Source organism: Puma concolor, chromosome A1 (genome assembly GCF_028749965.1).
Source record: "Puma concolor isolate L17-30 chromosome A1, mPumCon1.1.hap2, whole genome shotgun sequence".
Classification (NCBI taxonomy): Eukaryota; Metazoa; Chordata; class Mammalia; order Carnivora; family Felidae; genus Puma; species Puma concolor.
Window position 1 is genome coordinate 171,808,292 of NC_141667.1, and position 21,056 is coordinate 171,829,347.

General features: G+C 44.8%; 1 protein-coding gene across 5 annotated transcripts in view; it reads left to right on the forward strand.

The window, feature by feature from the left end:
• STK24 (serine/threonine kinase 24) overlaps positions 1 to 21,056 on the forward strand; it is a 121,591-nt gene that overhangs the window by 45,751 nt on the left and 54,784 nt on the right. For 3 of the 5 annotated variants that reach the window (XM_086709144.1, XM_086709154.1, XM_086709149.1), the window contains one exon: positions 5,298 to 5,528. In XM_086709144.1, the coding sequence (XP_086565270.1) occupies positions 5,298 to 5,528 (231 nt within the window). Of the gene's footprint in view, positions 1 to 3,649; positions 3,743 to 5,297; positions 5,529 to 14,523; positions 14,549 to 21,056 lie in introns of those variants that run through there. The other 2 variants (XM_086709136.1, XM_086709161.1) reach the window with 2 other exon arrangements.

Sequence of the window (21,056 nt, forward strand, 5' to 3'; positions counted from 1 at the left end):
TCCACTTTGCTCATAGAACAGATGCCGGCAACAGAATCTTGACGTTCCTCTTTGAACTAGGCCATCGTTGCCACTGGTTTTCTTCTGACTGCGTGATAATGAATTGCCAAAGGGCAAGGGACCCTGCTTGTGTAGTCCCCTGCTGTCACCGAATTAGCAGATGTCTTCGTTTGTACCAGGGACGGTTTGTAGCCTGGTTTACAGCTGCCGACACCGTGGCAGAGAGTGGGGAATGACACCCCACCCTCAAGCAGATGTGAGACAAAGCAGCTGCCTCGGACAGTACGGGCTTCGGGGAAAAGGGCTTTGGGGAAGGTGGTCGAAGTGCGGGGTGAACAGCCGTCTTAAACGAGGCCAAAGGGAATTCAGGCGGTGTATTACAATGAAACATCCTCCAGAGTATAGAACATCCATCTGTACCTGCTTCCCTCTCCCAGGATGGACACTTTTCTCCTGCAGTGATCTGTGACCTCTGTTGACTTTGTCACCTATCATTGTGTGACATCACCCTAGAGCTTTGGTCCTAAAACAGCGATGATTTAGTGTTTCTCATGATTCCTGGCATTGACTAGGGGTGGCGGTGGGCCAGGGGGTGGGGGTGGGGGTTCCTGCAGGCCTCGTCTGGGCTCATTCACGTGTCTGTGGTCAGCTGGAGAACTGGCTGGCTGCGTTTGGCCTGGGTGTGAGGCTAGTGACTTCTCCATGTGACCTCTTCCGCAGGCTAGCCCAGGCCCGTTTTTGTGCTGACAGAGGCATTGCAAGAGGGCAAGGCAAACACTGCAGGGCCTCTTAAGGTTTGACCTTGGAAATAGCACAGCATCACAGGAAATCCTCAAGGCCAGTCCCGGTTCAAGCCACCTCTTGGTGGGAGTGAGCGGTATAATGGCTTTGGGGTGTGGACACAGGAGGATGGAGTTGTTACTGGAATTACCAGCTTGCCTCTGTCCCCAAGGATTTGTGTCCCTCACACCTGTAGGACGTATTCCTCTCCCATTTTTTGCCCGTCCTTTGTGGCACAGCATCGGCCTGAAAATCTGTGCCCTGCCTGCCTCAGCTAAGGATGGCTGCAGCAGGGCCACTAGGTTATAGTTCCTTAGGTATGGTTCCTCTTTTTTTTTTTTTTTTTTTAAGTTTCTTTTTGAGAGAGAGACAGACAGAGCACAAGCAGGGGAGGGGCGGAGAGAGGGGGAGACACAGAATCTGAAGCAGGCTCCAGGCTCTGAGCGGTCAGCACAGAGCCTGACACGGGGCTCGAACTCACGAACCGCGAGGTCATGACTTGAGCCGAAGTCAGATGCTCAACCGACTGAGCCCCCCAGGTGCCCCTAGGTCTGGCTCCTCTTGATTCAGAGAGCTGTGAATTGAAAAGACACCCCCCAAAAACAAACACACAAACATGGCAAGGTGGGAACAAGGTAACTGTTCAAAGAGGGGGGTGGGTAGTGAGCAGCATACAGCAGTAAACTGTCCCCAGCAGCTCTGGGGTCTAGCCCAGCACATGCCGTCTGGGCATCAGTTGTGGTGTCAGTCATTGGTGGTGAGTAACCAGCCCACCAAAGCTGGGTGGTTCAAAACAGCAGATTTATTACATCTCATGATTCTGTGGATTGACTGGGCAGTGGACTGGCCTCTACTGGGTGCTGTCAGGTGGTTGCAGGGAGCAGGTGGCCGGGGCTGAGGCTGGATGGCGGAGGGTGATCTGACCTGGTCTGCGTGCAGAGGCTGAAGCGGGTCCCTTCCACATGCTTCCATTCCCAGCCTCGCTGGCCCTTTTGGGGCCTAGGTTTAGAAATCACATTCTGTTGCCAGAACACGGGTCTGGATCCGCCCAGATTCCGGGATGGGGATGTGGGCTCTCTCTTGCTGGGAGGAGTGCCAGTCACATCGTAGAGGGGCGTGAACATAGACGTGATGAATTGTTTGATTATTTTGGTAGTAGGCTCCCACGCTGTCCTCCCCTCCATTGTAGGAGTTTGGATACGTTTTTGTTGGCTTCGTTTTCTATTAATTCTTGAAAAGGAAATGTCACTGTTTTTTCTTAGTCTGGGGGTGGGAGACTTAGCAGAGGGTTGTCAGGTTAGCTAACCTAAAACAAGTCACATCTTCGTGGCACATCACCTTGTCAAGGCTGCTCTCCTTCTTTCCCCAGATTTCCTGACCGTTGTGGTTCTGTATCACCTGGGCACACACTGATTCTTGGGCCCCACACCAGATTTGCTGAACCAGAAATTCCAGGGGTGGGCCAGGCAGTCTGTGCTCTAACACGCCTGCCAGGTGATTCCGATGCCCCTGAGACTTGAGAATCACTGTTCCTGCAGATTCGTTTTTGTTTTTTAATTTTTAAAAAATGTTTATTTATTTTTGAGAGAGAGAGAGAGTGTGTGTGTGTGTGAGAGAGAGCAGGGGTGGGGCAGAGAGAGAGGGAGACACAGAGTCTGAAGCAGGCTCCAGACTCTGAGGTGTCAGCACAGAGCCTGATGCGGGGATGCGGGGCTCGAACTCACCAACCGTGAGATCATGACCTGAGCTGAAGTTGGCCACTTAACTGAGGCACCCAGGTGCCCCCATTCCTGCAAATTCTTACTGCCACTTCCTTACCCTTGTAAGCCAGAGATATGGCCCCCCTCCCCTACTTTCTTGGACTCTCTGTCCCTGTCCCAATTAGGGTATTCTTCGTAGTATCTACTCCCCCTAGATTGTGTTTGTGTCAGTGTAAGGCTGGGGCTTTCTTATTACTCAGGGGACCTTTACTGGCTAGCAGTCATTGTGCCTGGGCACGTGGGCACAGCAGTGAAAAACATGGTCCCTCAGTTCCTTCAGCTTATGGTCTGGTGAAAGAGCTAGTGTGCTCTGGGAGGACGGCCAGTTCAGTAGGGTGATGACAAATTCAGTTCACGTATGTTGTGCTTGAGATGTCCAGGTAGAAATATGTATCTAGTAACTGATCCGAGGAATTAAAATTCAAAAGGCAAGGCTGGCGCTAGCAATTTGAAAGTTACTGTATACACGATAGTTTAAAAACAGTTCTTCCTCAAAGGTGTTGGGGTTTTTTAAAAACATGGATTGTGTACTCTTGCCCCCCCCCATGTATGACTGAGGATGTTTTGGGGATCTCCCAAGCATCCTAGGTAATTCTGACCAGCCGGGTTTGGGGAACCTGGTATCAAACCTTGAAACTATACTGGGAGAACGAGTAGAGAAGGGCTGGGAGGCCAGCATGGAGCCACGGGGAGAATACCTGTGATTCGGCCGCGTGGGTAGAGTCTGTGGGAAGACTCCTCTGGAACTAGGGCCTGGGGAGGAGACGAGTGGAGGGCAGGGTTTAGATGCCAAGGGACTGGAAAGTTCCCAGAGGGAGGGCTTCATGGAGGAGGTTCAGATCTGGCACTGCGCCACCCGAAGCCAGAGCCAGACTGCAGCGGTGACCCGTGAGGGGCGGGGCGCCTGGCTGGTCCCGGGGACTTGCAGGGAACTCTCAAGGAAGGAGAGAGTGGAGGAGGAGGGTGACCGGAGAAGCCAGGTGGTTTTGTTTTTGTTTTTGTTTTCTTTTAATGGGAGAAACTGGATCCGTCCGCCAAGGGCGAAGGGTCTGTAGAGAGGGCTGAACGGAAGAGGGAGCGACGAAGGGGGCTACTGATGAAGCCACATCCTGGGGGACAGAAGGATGGACTCAAAAGCTCAGCGTTTAGGATTGGCCTTGAGGAAAAGGAGGGCCACCCCCCCTCATCGTGGAGGGAAGGAGGTAAGGGAAGGGGTTTGCAAACAGGGGTTTCTAGCTGCTGTAAAATGGACGTGGTCTGTCTTCTGTTCCTTTTTCCTGGCGACCACAGGATGCGTTTCTTGCGTCCTTTGCTCATTTTTACTGAGAGGGTTGGTGGGTTTTGTGAGCTTTTACAGTTTGGTGTGCATTCTCAGAAACGGGACCTCTCTGGGGTCCCTGAGACCACCCACGACTGTCAGTTTGCCCAGGTGTTACTGGGGTATGTGATTTCCACAGGGCTCACGCTGGCACAGCAGCACCTCCACATCGGGGCCCGGCTGGCTGGGCTCCAGCTCGTGCTTGGAACTCTTTGTGTTTCCCCGTGGGAACAAGTTACCAGTTAGCGCCTGGTTAGCCCGCAGAGCTCGTCCGACAGTGCCACTGAAATGCTGTGATTCTGTCTCTCCCCTCTTTACTCGCTGCCCCCCACCCGTACGTCCTCTCCTTGTGCCTGTTACTCTCCCACCTCTTTAGCCCCCCTCCTTCCCCATCTTACTCCCTTTTCCATATTTCAGTTCCTTACTAGGACTGGGAGACCTTGAGGGGGGGCCCGGTGTCCTCTTGCTCACGTACACCGAGGGAAGGTGTGTAAGGTGGCGGCTCGCCCGGTCCTTTCCTGCTCTGTGGGGTTTCAGGTGATGGCAGCAGCGTTTTGGGCTGGGCACTTCCTTGTGCCGAGATATGCAGCATCCTCAGGTCTCCTTGCTGAATGTCAGTCTCGCCCCTCGGTTTGTGACAAACACCGCCTCATACCATTTCCAGACATCCCCTGGGGATGACAGGGTGTTGCCCATTGAGAATTCAGCTGCTCATACCTCTGTGGTCAGGAAGCCGTTAGGATGGGTGCCAGAGTCCCTACATCTGGGCCCCTTGGAAACGTACGCTGTGTGTGTTCGTGCAATCCTGTTGGTGGTTAAGAGCTGTCGCAGCGATTTCAAGGAGGTAATGTTAACAAGACAAAAGAAATCAGGTTCTTCTTGTTTTCTGGGATCTGGTTAAAATATTTAGGCTGTAAGTGAAGATGCGTAGGACTGTATTTTTTGGACTTTAAAACATGGCCTCTTAGGAAACGATTAAGTTGGACTTTAAAACATGGCCTCTTAGGAAACGATTAAGTACTACTTAACCTAAATTTAGTATATACCAACCTGCACTTAGAAATTTTGAGCGGGGGGGGGGGGTGAGGAAGGGAGAAAAGTGGAATATTTGCTTAAACGAGTGTTTTTCAATAAATCCATATATCATAATACGTTCAAATAAGTGTTTGGGTTTTTATTTAATTATGCAAATGCTGGAGCCTTTCCCAGTTGTTATAATGTGGGTTATTCTTATTTGCACACTTGCTGTGTTTCGTAGAGGTGAGGCTTAGAAGTCTCTGTGTCCTGAATGTGAGGAACTGTGGTCACAACCAGCGTGACCCTTAAGAAAATGGATCAGTCCTTGGAAGACCGTGTTGTGTATGTTATGAGTAAAAGGAAAAATCAGTCCCCATACTGTGAGTTATTGAAGTCTCCCTTCTTTTCCTTCTCTTCTACAGAACCTGAAAGCAGATCCAGAAGAGCTTTTTACAAAACTGGAGAAAATTGGAAAGGGCTCTTTTGGTGAGGTGTTCAAAGGCATTGACCTTCGGACTCAGAAAGTGGTTGCCATAAAAATCATTGATCTGGAAGAAGCTGAAGATGAGATAGAGGACATTCAACAAGAAATCACAGTGCTGAGTCAGTGTGACAGTCCATACGTAACGAAATATTATGGATCCTACCTGAAGGTAAGGCCTGAAAATAAGAGCGTGATTTTCCGTGACGCAGCGCTTGACCGAGCTGGAGTGGCGTACATAAAGGTCGTCGGTAGCACAGCAGGCTTTCAGAGGAAAGAGAAATGTTCTGACCTTACCAGTCAAAAGAACCTGGCGTCGATAGTTTTATCATCTTAAATGTCACCTATAGAAATATATTCTGGTTAAAGCGTGTGTTGAAATTCCCTTTCAAACAGGAAAGTGTATTTTTGAGCAGGACTTGGTCACCAGAGACACATTGATTATGAAGGTATTGTAACTGACAACCATGAATTTACCTAATTTTAGCATGGTGAAAACTTGTGCTAACCTAAGAATATTAGCCTTTTGACAGTCTCACTGATCAACTGTAGTTTAATGCTGTTTTAAATAACTGCTGGAACTGATAATATTTTGTGAACTACTTTATCTATATTTGACTTTGAAGAATTCTAGGGAAGTAAATAATTACTTAAAAGAGTTGTGATACAGCACTACAAATTGTCCTTGATTTCACCTTGTCCTGTAAGTAGGAAAAAGAAGAGCATTAAAAATCGTTTTCTAGTCCGGCATGGAACCATTTTAGATGTTGTAGGGCACTCCTGCCGCCCCGCTGAGAAAGTAGAAGACTGTCGCTTGTGTTTCAGCTTCCTTGGCCTGTGCCTGTTTACCGACCTTAGCAATGTAGTATCTTCCCAGACGGAGTTTTGGAAATGTTTAAGAATTGGTGAACAAAAATTCTAAAATAACCCTTGGGGAAACCAACACTTCCTAGGTAGAAAGAACTACTTCCTGAGAGAGGCAGCGGTGAGCCCAGATAATGCACGGCTGTGCTTCCTCCTGCCCTGGGTTTATCCTCTAAAATCTTCACGGGGTAGCGTGCACAGTACACGCTTTGATTTTGCAGAAATGTGATAATAAGGTATAAGCGGAAGGATGGCCAACTTGAGAACCATCGATTCACTAAAAATGAATATTTAATGAAATAAAAATTGAGCAGTAATCCAGTTTTCTTATTTTGGCAATATGGCGTAGGTCCAATGGCAAAGGATGGCCCGGAGGATGGTCGTAGGTCAAATGCAGCATTTTGAAATGGAAAGATTTAAGTTTTGGAGTCCTATGTCTTGGACTTGTATCTTGTCTTCGTGTATGGCCTTGAGCAAGTTTGTTTTTTAAAAAAATTCCCTGCTTCCTCCTTTGTAAAATGGAAAATTATGGTATATACATTTCACGGTTGCAAAGATTAAATGGTATGAAGACCGTGTAAAAATAACCTACCATGTGGTAGGTACTTAATGAGTGTTCGTTTCCTTCCTTAATTGATGAATTTATTCATACCTCATCTTTGAAGTAATCTAGCAGTGAAGGACATGCTCACTGAGGTCAAAGCAAGGAGGAGGAAGGACCCCAGTGATGACAGTGAATGTTGTATGTGTGTGTGTGGGGGGGTGCACATCCATTTTCGGTTTCGAGAGGGCAGGAAGGGAAGCACTATATGTTTTGATTCTCTTCCAAGAGAACACATGTGACTTGCATACGAGAAAGCAAAGGTCTTCTTGATCTTAAATTTCTACTTCGAAAAACAAATAAAGAAACTCAACTTGAACTCTGCTGTATCACATAATATCCTTTGTGAAATGACTTCAACAGTAGTTTTATAGTAAATTCAGAGTTGGGTTTCCTGTGGTATGCTGGTGTTGTATTTTAATATGAATTATGGTACCTTCGGCAAAGGCAGGGTTGAAGATTCTCACAGATTTTTGGTGATTTATGCCAGCTATGGAAATAAAGGATCAGTGGTTCAAAAGTATCTTTTCAACCTCAGTTCTCCAGCAAAATTTTTACTGGAATAGATTGCTTTATTATGGCCAAACATGGTGTTCACTGTACATATTTAGAGATTCCATCTGGTATGTCCTGTTCTTGCCTGAGTCACTAATTCTAGAGCATCCATTCCAAGTCAGCCTAACCTTGATCTAGAGTTGCCCAGTAAATTTGTTTGGTTAGCATAATGCCAGCTGCTAGAATAACCTCTCACATTTCTAATAGCGCACATCTGACAGTTTATTTCTTGTTCCCTGGTAGTCCTGATTGATGAGTGGTTTTCCTCCAGTTTTGTAGGAATCCTAGTTTCTTCTGTCTTGTTCTTCCTTCTGTCTTCCATACATGGCTGTGCTCGTCTGCCTTAAGTCCTCATGAGGGCCAAAATGGAGGCTCCCGTGAGAAGCGTTCATGTGCACAGGCCTAGATAAAGAGCACATTCTTCCTGCCCACATTCCCCTGGCCAGAGCGCCACCACGCTGCCACACCTGACTCTGGAGAGGCTGGCAAATGGCGTCTCATCATGTGCGTCATCGAACAGGCAATGGGCTTGGTGCTCAAAGTCACTTACTCTGTAAAGGAAGTGGAGTAACTCATGGAGTGATTTTTTCCACTGACTGTCTTCAGACAGGATGAGAAATTTGGATAACTTTGTCTAGAGTGTCTTATAGTTTACTAGGCAGATTGTCTTTTAGAGACTATAACTGCCTCAAGAATGCCAAAAATAATCACCACCGTGAAACCTTGATTTCTTAAACCGTATAAAAGATGGATGGTTCTAATTAAAAACATAAGGGACTTCTCTAGTTAAACAATATTGGCTGTTGTAAGTTGGGCAGAACACGAGTCCAGACCTGTGACTCTGTCCGCTGGTTCTCGTATAACAGAGTTCATGAAGTTCTTTGGCCCAGGGAAGACGCTCAGTGACAAGCCAGAGGCTCTTCTATCATCTCGGTAGGCTCATGAAGTTTAAGTTTGTATAGTCCTAACTGTCCAGTCAGATACAAAATAAATCGACACAAAAGACGAATGGGTCAATGGGTCTTTGACACTAAGTTGAAAATTCCTGTGCTCTCTGGTTTTTGTTGCCCTTTTAAAAGCTCCTCATGGCATTCAGAGGTAATATTCTTATTAGTTCCTTAAGTGGTGATGGGAGAGAGGGCCTTCGACTTCACCTGGTGTGAAGGACTTTCACATACCAAGATGGGGCAAAGAAGAAATGAGCAGAAACTAGTTTCTTCCTACTGGGTTAGCATTCAGAGGTCTCTAACTGTGTCAGTTTCAATCATCCGGTCCAGAAAAAGAGATTAAGAACAATAGGTAAGTAGTGGTCTGAATAAACTGAATGTTACCGAAGATGAGGTGAGTGGAGTTGATTTCCACTTGGTGGCTGGGATCAAATCACAGAGCTTCAGTGTGGTGTGGCAAGTTTCCCCCCCAAAGATTAAAAACAAAAACAAGGTCAGATGAAGGAGCAGAGGGAATTAATTTCAGCAGTGAGAACTTGAGTTTCTTTTGATGAATCTGACGCCTGGATGGGTCCTTAAAGGGTATTGCTACACACCAAAGAAGATCTTCCTTTGTTGTAGTTTAGGGGTTTAATGTTAGGGAGATTAAACCAGTGAGGATATTTAATTAACCAGAAGCTTCTGTGTCCCAGCCATAAACCACTGGAATCTTATGTCACAAAAATACTATCCACAAGGTCATAATAAAACTGTGTGTGTGTGCATGCATATGTGTGCGTGCAGGGGGTGATCTGGTTGGTGGGCAGAGAGAGAGAATTGTTTGGTTTTTTAGTTAGGCCGCAAGGGCATAGTAAGATCTTAACAGGGCATGATGATGTCACATAGGATTCTAAGCCTCTTTTCTTCTTTTGCAGTGGTTACAAATTCTACTTATTCTGTTTAGCTGTACAGATCTCTCAGGTGTTTTGTTTTGTTTTGCAGAGATAGGCAGATTATTAGAATCTCCACTTTGAGATTCACTTGGAATCAAAGCCAGGACTTTAGTCTTGGATCCTAGCATAGGTGCTCAACTGTCAGGGTTTTTTTTCTCCAGGCTGCTGACTTCCTGAGGATGAAAGACAGAAACATAACAGTTATCTTGCAGGATTACTGATCAAGATTGAAAACATATAGATAAAGTGCCTGGCATATAGGAGACTTTTAGCAAGTGATGACTTAATTATTTTTTATTATTTAAAATTTTTTTAATGTGTATTCATTTTTGAGGGAGGGAGGGAAGGAGGCAGGTGCTGAGACAGGGAGACATAGAACCTGAAGCAGGCTCCAGGCTCTGAGGTGTCAGCACAGAGCCCAATGTGGGGCTCGAACTCCCAAACTACGAGATCATGACCTGAGCTGAAGTCAGACGCTTAACCGACTGAGCCACCCAGGCGACCCTTAATTATTTTTTTAGTAAGAAATAAGATATCTGTGCCAGATGCTTCAAAATTCTAAAAATCAGGTTTGTCATTTTTTTTTTTAATAATAAATTACTTAGTACTCTCAAACATCAAGCCAGCGTAACCAGAGCAAATCAAGTGCAAGGCAAAAAAATCTAGAAAACAGAAAAGCTGTTTATCTTAGTTGTTTTTGTTGTAGTATTGATGCTAAGGAAACGTGTCCATGGAGTAGTCGTCTAAAGTGGATTCAGATCCCCAACGGAAGAGTTAGGTTTTTCTTCAGTTCCTAAAAATTTTTTGGGTAGTTTTACTCATCAGATTCACTAGAAAACTAATATGGAAAAGTCCCCTGATGAGTTTTAGAAAATTGACTACTCTGTGTAAATACAAATTCTGCTGGTAAAAGGATTGGCTGTGTCATGTACCTTACAAGTACACTTTGCAGTGATTTTTTAAGGGTTAAATTATTTTGACTTAAAATTTTTTTATTAAAATTTTTAAAAATATTTATTTATTTTTGAAAAGGGGGGGGAGGGACAGAGAGCGAGAGAGAGGGAGACACGGAATCCGAAGCAGGCTCCAGGCTCTGAGCTGTCAGCGCAGCCTGACTCGGGGTTCAAACCCACAAACTGAGATCATGACCTGAGCCAACGTCGTCGGATGCTCGACTGACTGAGCCACCCGGGCACCCCATTTTGATTTCTCACGTCTCTTTTTTTCTTCTTTCTTTTCCAAGGGGCGAATAGTATCTCCTGATGAAATAGAAAAACCAATCATTTTGCCTTTAGGAAAAGAAGTAAAAGAAAAACATATATTAATGGCGGCGTGTTTGTGAATGAGGCTGCTGGGTAGGCTACCATCCACCCACTTCTTAGGACTCCTTGTCCCAGTGTGACTGCTAATCGCTTCTCCCTTGACTTTCAGACACATCCAAGTTTAGATAACATAATCAGCCCATTACGCTTTATCTCCAGAAAGAAAACAAAACTACAGTCTCTTGCTTCCCTGTATTGTATTATAATTTCATGATCTTTTTATCTCAGAGAAGAAATATTAATGTTGCTACATGATAATAAACATACCTGTTGGGACACGTCCGAATTTATCTTTACTCACACTTTTTCCCAAACTGCCCCATGGTAGATCCTGCTTTTGTTTTGACCTGGTTTCTGACATAGTTAGGAACACAGATGGGTTATTCAGTTTTGGGAAGCATTTGCGTTCAACATATATGCCTGGTACGGGTACAAACTCTCTTGCGCTGCAGGAATTCTCATTCAAGTGCATGGATTCCTTCTTGCTCATGTCTTCCCCACCCCTGAAGGCAGACGGTCCTGGCACATTCTCCTGGAGGTACACAAAATAAGATACTATTGGTACAGTATGTGAGACGTGATTTGCAGCTTAACTGAACTTGAGTCAAAAAGGCAGATTTAAAGGGCCAGAGAAGAGAGTCAGGACTCCTGTTTGGAGAAGTCCCTACGGAGCGTGGGACTTTCTGTGGTTGTGACAAAGAGCATGTGACATTGGGGCCCAGCCACCTAAATACAGTTCTTGCTGTATCTCTCGCCAGCTGCCCCATCATGTACCCGCCCACACTTCACGGTACCTGTGGCCATGTCTGGAGATGTTTTAGTTGTTGTTACTGGGGGATGCTGCTGCTGGCATCTGGCAGGGGGTGTGCACCAGGGATGCTACCACATTCCCTGCACTGCACGGGGACAGCCCCCACAACAAAGAATCACATGGCCCATGCGCCCATAGTGCCAGTGGTGAGAAAATGCTGCCCTGTGGAATGAACAGCGATCTTTTGTCTCCGGATGTATAGGTAGAAGGGATGGTATTTCTAGGGCTGGCATTGAGATTCTTGGAAATATCCCAAGGGGCATCTTGGACAGAGAGTCTCAGAGACCATGATTATGCCTGTGTGATTTTTAGGGCCAGACCAGATTTTTGGGTTTTGTGAGCATCACCAGCAGGAGGTGTCCAAATTCGGGACAGTGATTTTATACGGCTTTGTATGCTAGGCTAAACTGTGCAGTGTCAGTGTTTTGGGGACAGTGGTATCCGAAAGATGCTTTTCTGGGTGACTTTTGTTCTGATAGAAGACAGGACAAAGGCTGTAGGATTCCTCAGGACATTATGGGCCAAAGAAGCTTGTTCACAGCAGGTATCATTTACCTAAATACTGTCTCTGAGCCTTTCTAGTGCAGTGTCCATTATATAAACTCTGCTGTTTTTAAACAAAGCAGTGGAGAGCGGTGCTGGTCTGGTTTCCCAGGGATGCAGTTCACCAGAGTGAGAGGGAGAAGTCCTTCCCCTCACTGACAGGTGTGGTGTCTTCATGGGAAGTGTGAGTCTTCCTTGAGCACTTGTGGGCTTACTGCAAAATTCATATCCCTGGGACATTAATTAATATCTGGACTAGTGCTGGATAATAGGAGGCCCTCATCTTTTTAACATTTTCCATGTTTTCTGGCAGATTGATGACAACCACTGTCAGAAGTTAATGCATGAAAAAGCAAGTGAGATGCTGTTATCTTGGTTGCTTTCTTTCCTTTTTTATTGGTGTATCGTAAGATGTTTTTAATTTTTTAACCCTTTTTGGTCACTTCTTTAAAGTTTATTTATTTTTGAGAGAGAGAGAGAGATCACATAAGCGAGGGAAGAACACACACACACACACACACACACACACACACAATCCAAAGCAGGCTCCAGGCTCTGATCTGTCACTGCAGAACCCAATATGGGGCTCGAACCCAGGAACTGCGAGACCATGACCTGAGCTGAAGTCGGATGTCTAACCGAATGAGTCACCCAGGTGCCCTTTGGCCTCTGTTGTTTTTAAACCAGGAGCATCATTCTTGGTGCTAAGGCAGAGATCTTACTATAGCCTCTCCGAGCTTTAGGCTAACTGCCTAACCAATCAAGTGGCCTGTTTTATTCTGTTAAATCAAGCTTTGGTCATTTTCTTTAAAAAAAAAAATTTTTTTTTAACGTTTATTTATTTTTGAGACAGAGAGAGACAGAGCATGAACGGGGGAGGGTCAGAGAGAGAGGGAGACACAGAATCTGAAACAGGCTCCAGGCTCTGAGCTGTCAGCACAGAGCCCGACGCAGGGCTCGAACTCACGGACCGTGAGATCATGACCTGAGCCGAAGTCGGACGCTTAACCGACCAAGCCACCCAGGCGCCCCAAGCTTTGGTCATTTTCTTACTGGATTTCTTTCCACCTTTTCCATTTGGAGCTTTTTTTCCCCCCCCTATTTTTCAGTTTGTGGCACCATCATCATTGATCTGTGTAAGACCCTGGTCTGTTCCGATTTGCTACGTTTCCTCCTTCATCCCCATTGCCTTTTTCTTTTGTAGCATAGGTTTTGATATGTCTTAGGATATGTGTGTGTTCAATAGATAAACATTTTGTGTACTGTGTATGAGTTTATTTTTCCCAATCACAGTTATTTTTCAAAATTTGCACAGTGAAAACTTTTTTGGATGTATAATTCTTACAGTTCTGTGCATCTTTACAGGCATATGGCTTCTTACAACCACCACGCATGGGACACAGAACAATCCCAGTATCCCAAAGAATTCCCGACCCATCCCTCACCTCAACCCCTGGCATCCATTGATCTGTTTGTTGCCCCTGTGATTTGCATTTTCCAGAGCATCATATAAATGGAATCACACACCTTTGTTACTGGCTTCTTGCAGTTAGCATAATGCGTTTGGGATTAATCCGTGTTTGTGCATGTTATCAGTTGTTTGTGCTTCTGTATTGTCGAGTGGTATACTTTTGTAATGATGTGCCATATTGGCCTGTCGAAGGGCAGTTGGGTGGTTTCCAGATTTTGGCGGTTGTGAATAACGTTGCTGTAAACACTCACATACAGTTTTTATATGAACATAAGTTTTCCTTTCTCAAGGATAAATACTAGAAGTAGGATTGCTGGGTCATACGGTAAGTGTATGTTTGATTTTCTACAGTGACTGTACCTTTTTGCGTTGGCATTATCAGCATTTTTTATGTTAGCCATTTTTGTAAGTGTGTAATGGTATCTCCTTGTGGGTTTTTTTTTTTTTTTTTTTTTTTAAGAATATCTAAACCCAGCATGACGCTTGAACTCAACCCCAAGATCATGAGTTGCATGCTCTTCCGACCGAACCAGCCAGGTGTCCCTCATTGTGGTTTTAATTTGCATTTCTCCAATGACTTAGGATTTTGAGTATCTTTTCATGTGGCTCTTATTCCCGTCAGCCCTCTGGACTGTATATTCTGGAGTGGGATACTTATTTAGTTAATACCAGCATGTTCTGAATAGCTTTACTACCTTATACTCTGTGTTTTTCTGGTTTCTCTATTTTTTTTTTCCTTTTTAAAAACAGCTTTAAGGAGATAGACTGCACATGCCACGTAGTTCATCCATGTAAAAAATGCACCATGCAGTGGTTTCTGGTGTATTCACAGAGTTGTGCAGCCATCACCATAGTGAACTTTAGAATGTTGTCATCACCCCAGAAAGAAGCGTTTCCCATTACTGGTCACCCTGCGTTTCCTCCCAACTTCCCCAGCCCTAGGCACCACTGATGTACTTCCTGTCTGTATCGATTTGCCTATTCTGAAAGCTTCATATAAATGGGATCCTATGGTCTGTGCTTTTTGTAACTGGCTTCTTTCACTCCTTTTACAAGCAGCGTGGAGCCTGGGCTTGAACTCATGAACCGTGATCATGGCCCGAGCCGAAGCCACCAGTCAGACATTCAACCAACTGAGCCACCCAGGTGCCCATAGCATACTGTTTTCAAAGTTCATCCTTATTATAGGATGTGTTGATAATTCATTCCTTTTTATTGCTGAATAGTAGTGCATTGCACGTATATATCACATACACATTCCTGTTTTTTAGGGTTTGCTATGTATATTTTGGTTACTGATTTTTTTAAAATCCATTTTAGATATCATGAAGTATCTTCTTGGACTCTGTTGTACTTTTAACTGAGAGTATCCTTTGTTGAAAGAAATCCTTAATTCTGATATGGTTCAATCCATCAATTTTTCACGTTCTGGTTTCTGCTTTTGGGATCCTTTTTAAAGAATCTGCGAATTCACTAAGGTGATAAAGTGTTTAATTTTTTTTTTCTTCTTTTAGCCTAACTTCTATTAGATTTTTAATCTGTCGGTATATAGTAGGAAGGAGGGGTTTTATTTTTCCCCATGTAGTGGTACAGGCTGTCCATTACTATTCTATAAACGATCTGTCCTTCCCCTATACAGGTATGAGTCTTCTGTATTTCTAGACCTGTTTATGGATTTTTTATTCTCTTGCAAGACTGGTATCATTCATGGTTTGTGTGTGTTTGAGTGTGTGATTATTGGCTTGGCTTTAAGTCTTAATATCCGGAAGGGATAACCCACTTCACCTTTCCCACATGCAACAAAAGCATTTGCATGAGTTGTTTGAAGGTCTTTATTTTTCCATACAGTGTTTAGAATGAATTTGTACATTTTCTGTTTAAGATCCTACTGGAATTTAAAAATTTATTTTTGAGAATTGATGTCTTAAGCCATTCTATCCTTGAATACAAACACCTGCCTTTTTTTGGGGGTTGTCTTCTGTGAACTTTAATAAAGTTAAATTTTCTGCCATAAAGATCTTGTGGATTTGTAGGTCAGTTCCTGGACATAAACTTTTTATGGCTATTTGGCATGATATATTTTTGGATTGCCTAGTTTAGGGCACTGTGAAGATTTTTTTTCCCACATTGTTTTCGGTAATCTTGCTGAATTCCTGTTTTCTATGCATATGCTTGCATCTATAAATAATGAGTTTTCTGTCTTCCCTTACACCGCCTCATCAGCGTCTTACGTCTTAGGTTTTGGCCGTGGCCTCTAGTACTGTGTTGACTATGTAGGGATAGGAAGGATATACCTGTCTTGGTCTTGATCTTAAAGAGAATGCATCTTAAAGTTTTCTTTAACAGGTTTGGTGTTTCGTATAGAATTTTGGTGTATAGACTTTTGTTTTTGTCTTTTTAAAGTCAGCCTCTTTTCCTAGTTAGAGGGCTTTTTAAAAACAAAGTAACAAACAATACCACCTTTTTTTTTTTTTTTCCCTGTAGTTTTTTAAGATAGTTAGTGATTTTTCTGTCTTCAGTTTGGTGTAAACAGATAGCAGTTGGCTAGATCTAAGGGGTGCCCTGACTTCTCAGAGAGAGATTTGGCTTCACACAGGAAGAAGGTCTCTATCTAGCTGATGCTTCCAGAAGACCAGAGTTGGCTTTATTAGTGGAGACTGGTAGGATCTGCTTCTGAGGCAGTTTGTTACATTTGGTCTGCAGTTTTGCAGAGAAGTAGAACCTGACCTTGCCTTGGATGATGGGCTGTGGCAGAGACCCCATTACTGATCCCCTCCCCAGTGTTTCCTTCCTGGTCATGGGTTAGGAATGATGCTCAGGCAGAGAATTTTAGCTGACTGTTCAATTGATGACTGAGTGATGTACTCACATCTGTGCTGGCAGTTATTGTGCATCTTGGCTCCTGAGTCTTCTGTGGGTTCCTGGTGTGGTGGGTAACCTGGCTCAAAGCACCTGAACTGAAAACACTTCGTTCTGGCTTGCAGTGTTGAATTGAGGAGATGTTTCCAGGTTGCAGAAAATATTTGTCTTTGGGGACACCTTGGCAGATTTGTCTCTTTCAGAATCCTTCAGATGGTGTCTGGAAGGTCTGGGTGGTCATCATTTCAACTTGGAATTGTTTTCTCCCTTTGCTGGGGACCATCCAAGACAAAACAGGCGTATTTTAGGTGGTGGGCAGCTGTGGAGAGGAAGGATGCATCCTGGGTGGTTTGATCTGCCCTGGGGAGCCACATGTCTTTACATTTTTTAATTTACTGTAATACTAAATATTCTTCATCCGTTGGTTTTAGATTCCACTTTGGTCATTTCTTTCTGCATTTTGAGGTAGGTAGGTTTGTAAGCTAATAACAGCTCCAACTTGACGTGGGATAGAGGCTTGGGGATTGGGGAAAAGGTCTGCAAATTTGCTTTTGGGCAGTATTCTACAGGAGCTAGAGAAGAGACCTAGTTAGAAAGGGAGAGGTCGCCTTTACCTATCACCTTTCTGTTTTCTAGCCCCTCTGACCCCATCCCTAGGGAGCTAGAGTCTTACCTCTGAAGATGTAGCCCTGGCCCTGAGGTAAACCAGTGGTGTGGTCACCTCATCTTGGACCTGTGTCCTCATCTGCAAAATGAAGTTCCTTCCTGTCTCTAATTCAGCTTCACTTGCCATTTAATAAGTATTCCTTACATATAGGCAGGGAAATTAGAACCATAGATTATCAGAGCAGGAAAGGACTTTGGGGGCTCCTGACACACTCTCTATATTGTCTGGATTAGAAAACCAAGGCACAGACAAGCTGATTGGTTTCATTTTCTCCCGGTATCACAGTTAAGCTGGGTTCAGGACTCACTCCTGCGGGTTCCTCATTCCTTGTCCCCCGGTGGCCTCCCTGCACCTGACTGTTGTCCTGTCACATCCTTCTTTCCCATTCTCCTTGTTGGGCTTCCTCTCCCTGGTGGCTTGTTCCCCCTTCTACCAGGGAGATTTCAGATATCTAGCCAGTAGTTTAACCATTTTTGCAGGGGCTGAGCCATTCAGCCCCAAGGAAGGGGCGCCTTACTGTTGGTTAATTAGGCACCACCCTGTTCTCCCCCTGGGGTGGGTGATCAGTCACCTGCAGAGGTGTGATGGGCGGGAGCATCACCTGTGTGTGTGTGTGTGTGTGTGTGTGTGTGTGTGTGGCGGGGGGGGGGGGGGGGGGGGGGGGTTGCGCTTACAAACCCCTGAGGCCTGGCTGCACCTGGAGATTCTGATTTCTTTGTTCTCAACTGTGGTCTAGACAGAAGGAATTTTAAGAGCTCCCCGGGTGATTTCACCAGGGGTGAAAAGCATCAGCATCAGCAGAGAGCAGCATACAGAAGGTAAACAACCACTAAGGATGCTTTCAATGTTAGAGAAAAAACTGACTCAGAAGGTTTATACAAGAAGGGTGTGCGTTTCCTTTACACCACACAAATTCCAGAAGGGCAGCGCCAGGTGTAGTGCAGCTGGTGGTAACTGGTGTCATCGAGGATCCAGGTTCCTTTTCATACTGTAGTCCTTAGGGTCTTGGCTTTGCCTGTGGGCAGATGAAGGGGCATTTTTCCCCACTCTGTTAGAGTTTTCTTCAGGTACAGGAAACCTTTCTCAGACAGCCTCCCCAGGCCACCTCCTTACATATTTTGACTCCTCAGAACTGGTTCATAGGCTGATGCTTCAGTCACCTCCTGGTTGGAGGGATGGGGCCACCTTGTTGGCTCCCACCAAATAGGACTTACTGTTTTGTTTTTGAAGTTTACTTACTATTATTTTTATTTTTGGTAATCTGTACAGCCAACATGGGGCTCGAACTCACAATCCTTGGATCAGGAGTGGCATGCTCCTCCCACTGAGCCAGCCAGGCGCCCCTAGGATTTACTTCTTTCGCTGGAGAAGAGTGGGCATAGCCAGAGGCACAAAATCAAGGGAGGGAGAATGGGGAGGTGTTGGTTGAGTAGATCAACCATCAGAGCCTCTGAAAAGGGATTCTGTTAGTTCCTGCCCTGGATGCGCTCATTTGTGGAGCTCTGCTACCACCATCTTGTGGAATCTGGTATTTGCTTACCTGTGAGCACTTCCTTTGCTTGTGGCTGTTGAGATCCAATTGGAAGCTTGATCAAATGAGCCAGACACTGGACTTGCTGGCACCTGGCCCTAGGTCATCTTTTCACGCCTGCCTTGAATCTGAGACTGAGATATCATCTTTAAAAGATGTCCTAGTGCTGAGTTTTTACTTAACACCACCTTATTTCTTGGGTAGTTCAGCAAGGGAAATTCTTGCCCAACGTGTTGACCTTTAAAAGTAAAACAGCCTGTTATTTTACCAGTAAAGTCTATTTGGGAATAGAAGAGGAATTGCAACTCGGCACAACCAAGCTGTAGCAAAAGCCAAAGTCAAGTCCAGAGAACAAAGGAGAAGAGTGACCCGCTTTTTTTTTTTTTTTTTTTAATTTTTTAGTATTTATTTTTGAGAGAGAGCGGGCGATAGAGCAGGAGTGGGGGAAGGGCAGAGGGAGAGAGGGAAACACAGAATCTGAAGCTCCAGACTTGGAGCTGGTTAGCACAGAGCTAGGGGGGTAGGGGGGTGGGCTTGAACTCCCTAACTATAGGGATCATGACCTGAGCCAAAGCTTAACCGACAGAGCCATCCAGGTGCCCAATGACCCACTCTTTTATAGAGAAAAGGGAAGCTGGGCGGGACTGCTATAAACAGAAAGGCCACTGGCGTGAACTGGGAATTGGAAGTGTAGTCGCTTCTCATTGGCTGAGCTGTGACTGTCTCTCATTGGCTGGGGTGTTGCAGGGGGGAGGGGAAAGCCTTCCCCTTGCGGGAGTGGTATAGGCTGCTTTCTGTTGGGTCTGTAAAAGGCCGCAAAGAGTGGTCTCCTGGCCTCCGAACTCCCATTTTAAACGGGATTTCCTTTACTCCCTTTCACACGTTTAAATGGTTTCTTCACTCTTCGGTGCCTAGATGATGGACACCTCTGTAGCTCCTGTGTGTTGAATGGGTGAATTTGAATTTGTTTCAGTAGCTGTGGCCCACTTTGAAGTAGATCCAGAGGCCTAGCCAACACCTAGAAAGTCTTCCGTGGCTGGTAACTGGACTCCCTTGCGATAATGAGGAGCTGCCTGGCTGCTAGAACTGGCTGTCACATGAGCCATGCAGGGCAGCCCTGTCCCTCCTTTGCTTACACCCAGTCTCTGCCAGGAATCCCATTTTGGTTTTATGGTCCTGTAGCTTTCTTTCTTAGCACCACCTTCCTTGTTCCTCACCTGTGGTTGATTCTGTGGTCGCCCATAAAATGATCCGGCAGAGTTTACTTCCTTCTTACAGTGGTTGGTACCAGTTACTTCAGGTAGCCTGTCCTTATCCATGGGGGTAAGTTCCAGACCCCCAGTGGATGCCTGGAACTACGATAGTACCAAGCCTTGTATATACTATGTTTTTTCTTAAATGTACATACATGATTTATACATTAAGCACAGTAAGAGATTACCAACAATAGCTAAAAATAGAACAACCGTAGTAATATAGAAATAGTAGTTATGTAAATGTGGGCTCGCTCTCTCCCTCAAAATATTTTACTGTACTGTGTTCATCCCCCCCTTGTGATGATGTGAGAGAATAAAATGCCTACATGCTGAGATGAAGTGACGTGAGTGACGTAGGCATTGACCTTTTGGGACTGTTCATCAGGAGGAAGATCATTTGCTCCCGGACTGTGGTTTAGTGCCGGTAAATAACTAAAACTGCCAAGAACAAAACCACGGATGAGGGGGAATTATTGTATTAGCCAACTTGCTTTCTGCAGGGTCGAGTTCATCCAAATAACTTGCCTTTTTCCTTCTTCACCTGTACGTCCCAGGTCAGGTCCTTTTTTTGGCCTGACATCTGAGATCCTTTGGGCTCTGGAGGATTGACTGATGTGGAGCTGGTTTCTAGTTCTTTGGGGCAGGAGAGAAGTGGTTTAGATGCTTGCCTTTTGAGAACCCACCGGACCTAACGGTTTTATTGGTATGTTTAAGAGATCTTTTGTGATGCTTCATCTTTAGAGAAGCAAATTAATTTAAAGGTGACTTTTCTCCCTGCCCTTTAAATAGATGTCTACAACATGCATTTGAAAAAAACCAAAAAACATTTGAGTCAAATTTTTAAAACACAGAAACATTCTCTCTCATAAAACTATGAGTAGGTTGTTTTTTCCTTCTTTTCTTGGTGTGCTTGATGCACAGATAACTGTAAACAGAATATTCTGATTTCTGTTTATTTGCATTATTGCAGTGGCAGGGATCACCTATCTTGAGGCATTTCTTTGCCTGAGGGAAAGGATTTTTTAAGAAAGGAAATTGTGAGATGATACATAATAGAACATACACAAATGGCTTTGCTGGTTATGCAGTTAGTTGAGAAGTGTTGCTGTTTTGGCTTTGGGGTGCTGTTGGCTTAGTGCAGATGGAATTGCTAAAAACAATTTAACCTTTTAAGTAGACCAAGAATTGTTACACCGGATTACTTAGTTCACTGAATTCTCATGATTTTTGGTTGACTTGGAATGAGATAGGCTTTCTGGTTATATGGTTTGATTGGATCTAATGACTTTTCCCTGTCATTATAAGTGAAAATCAGTAGAGACGGGACAATGGCAAGGTTGA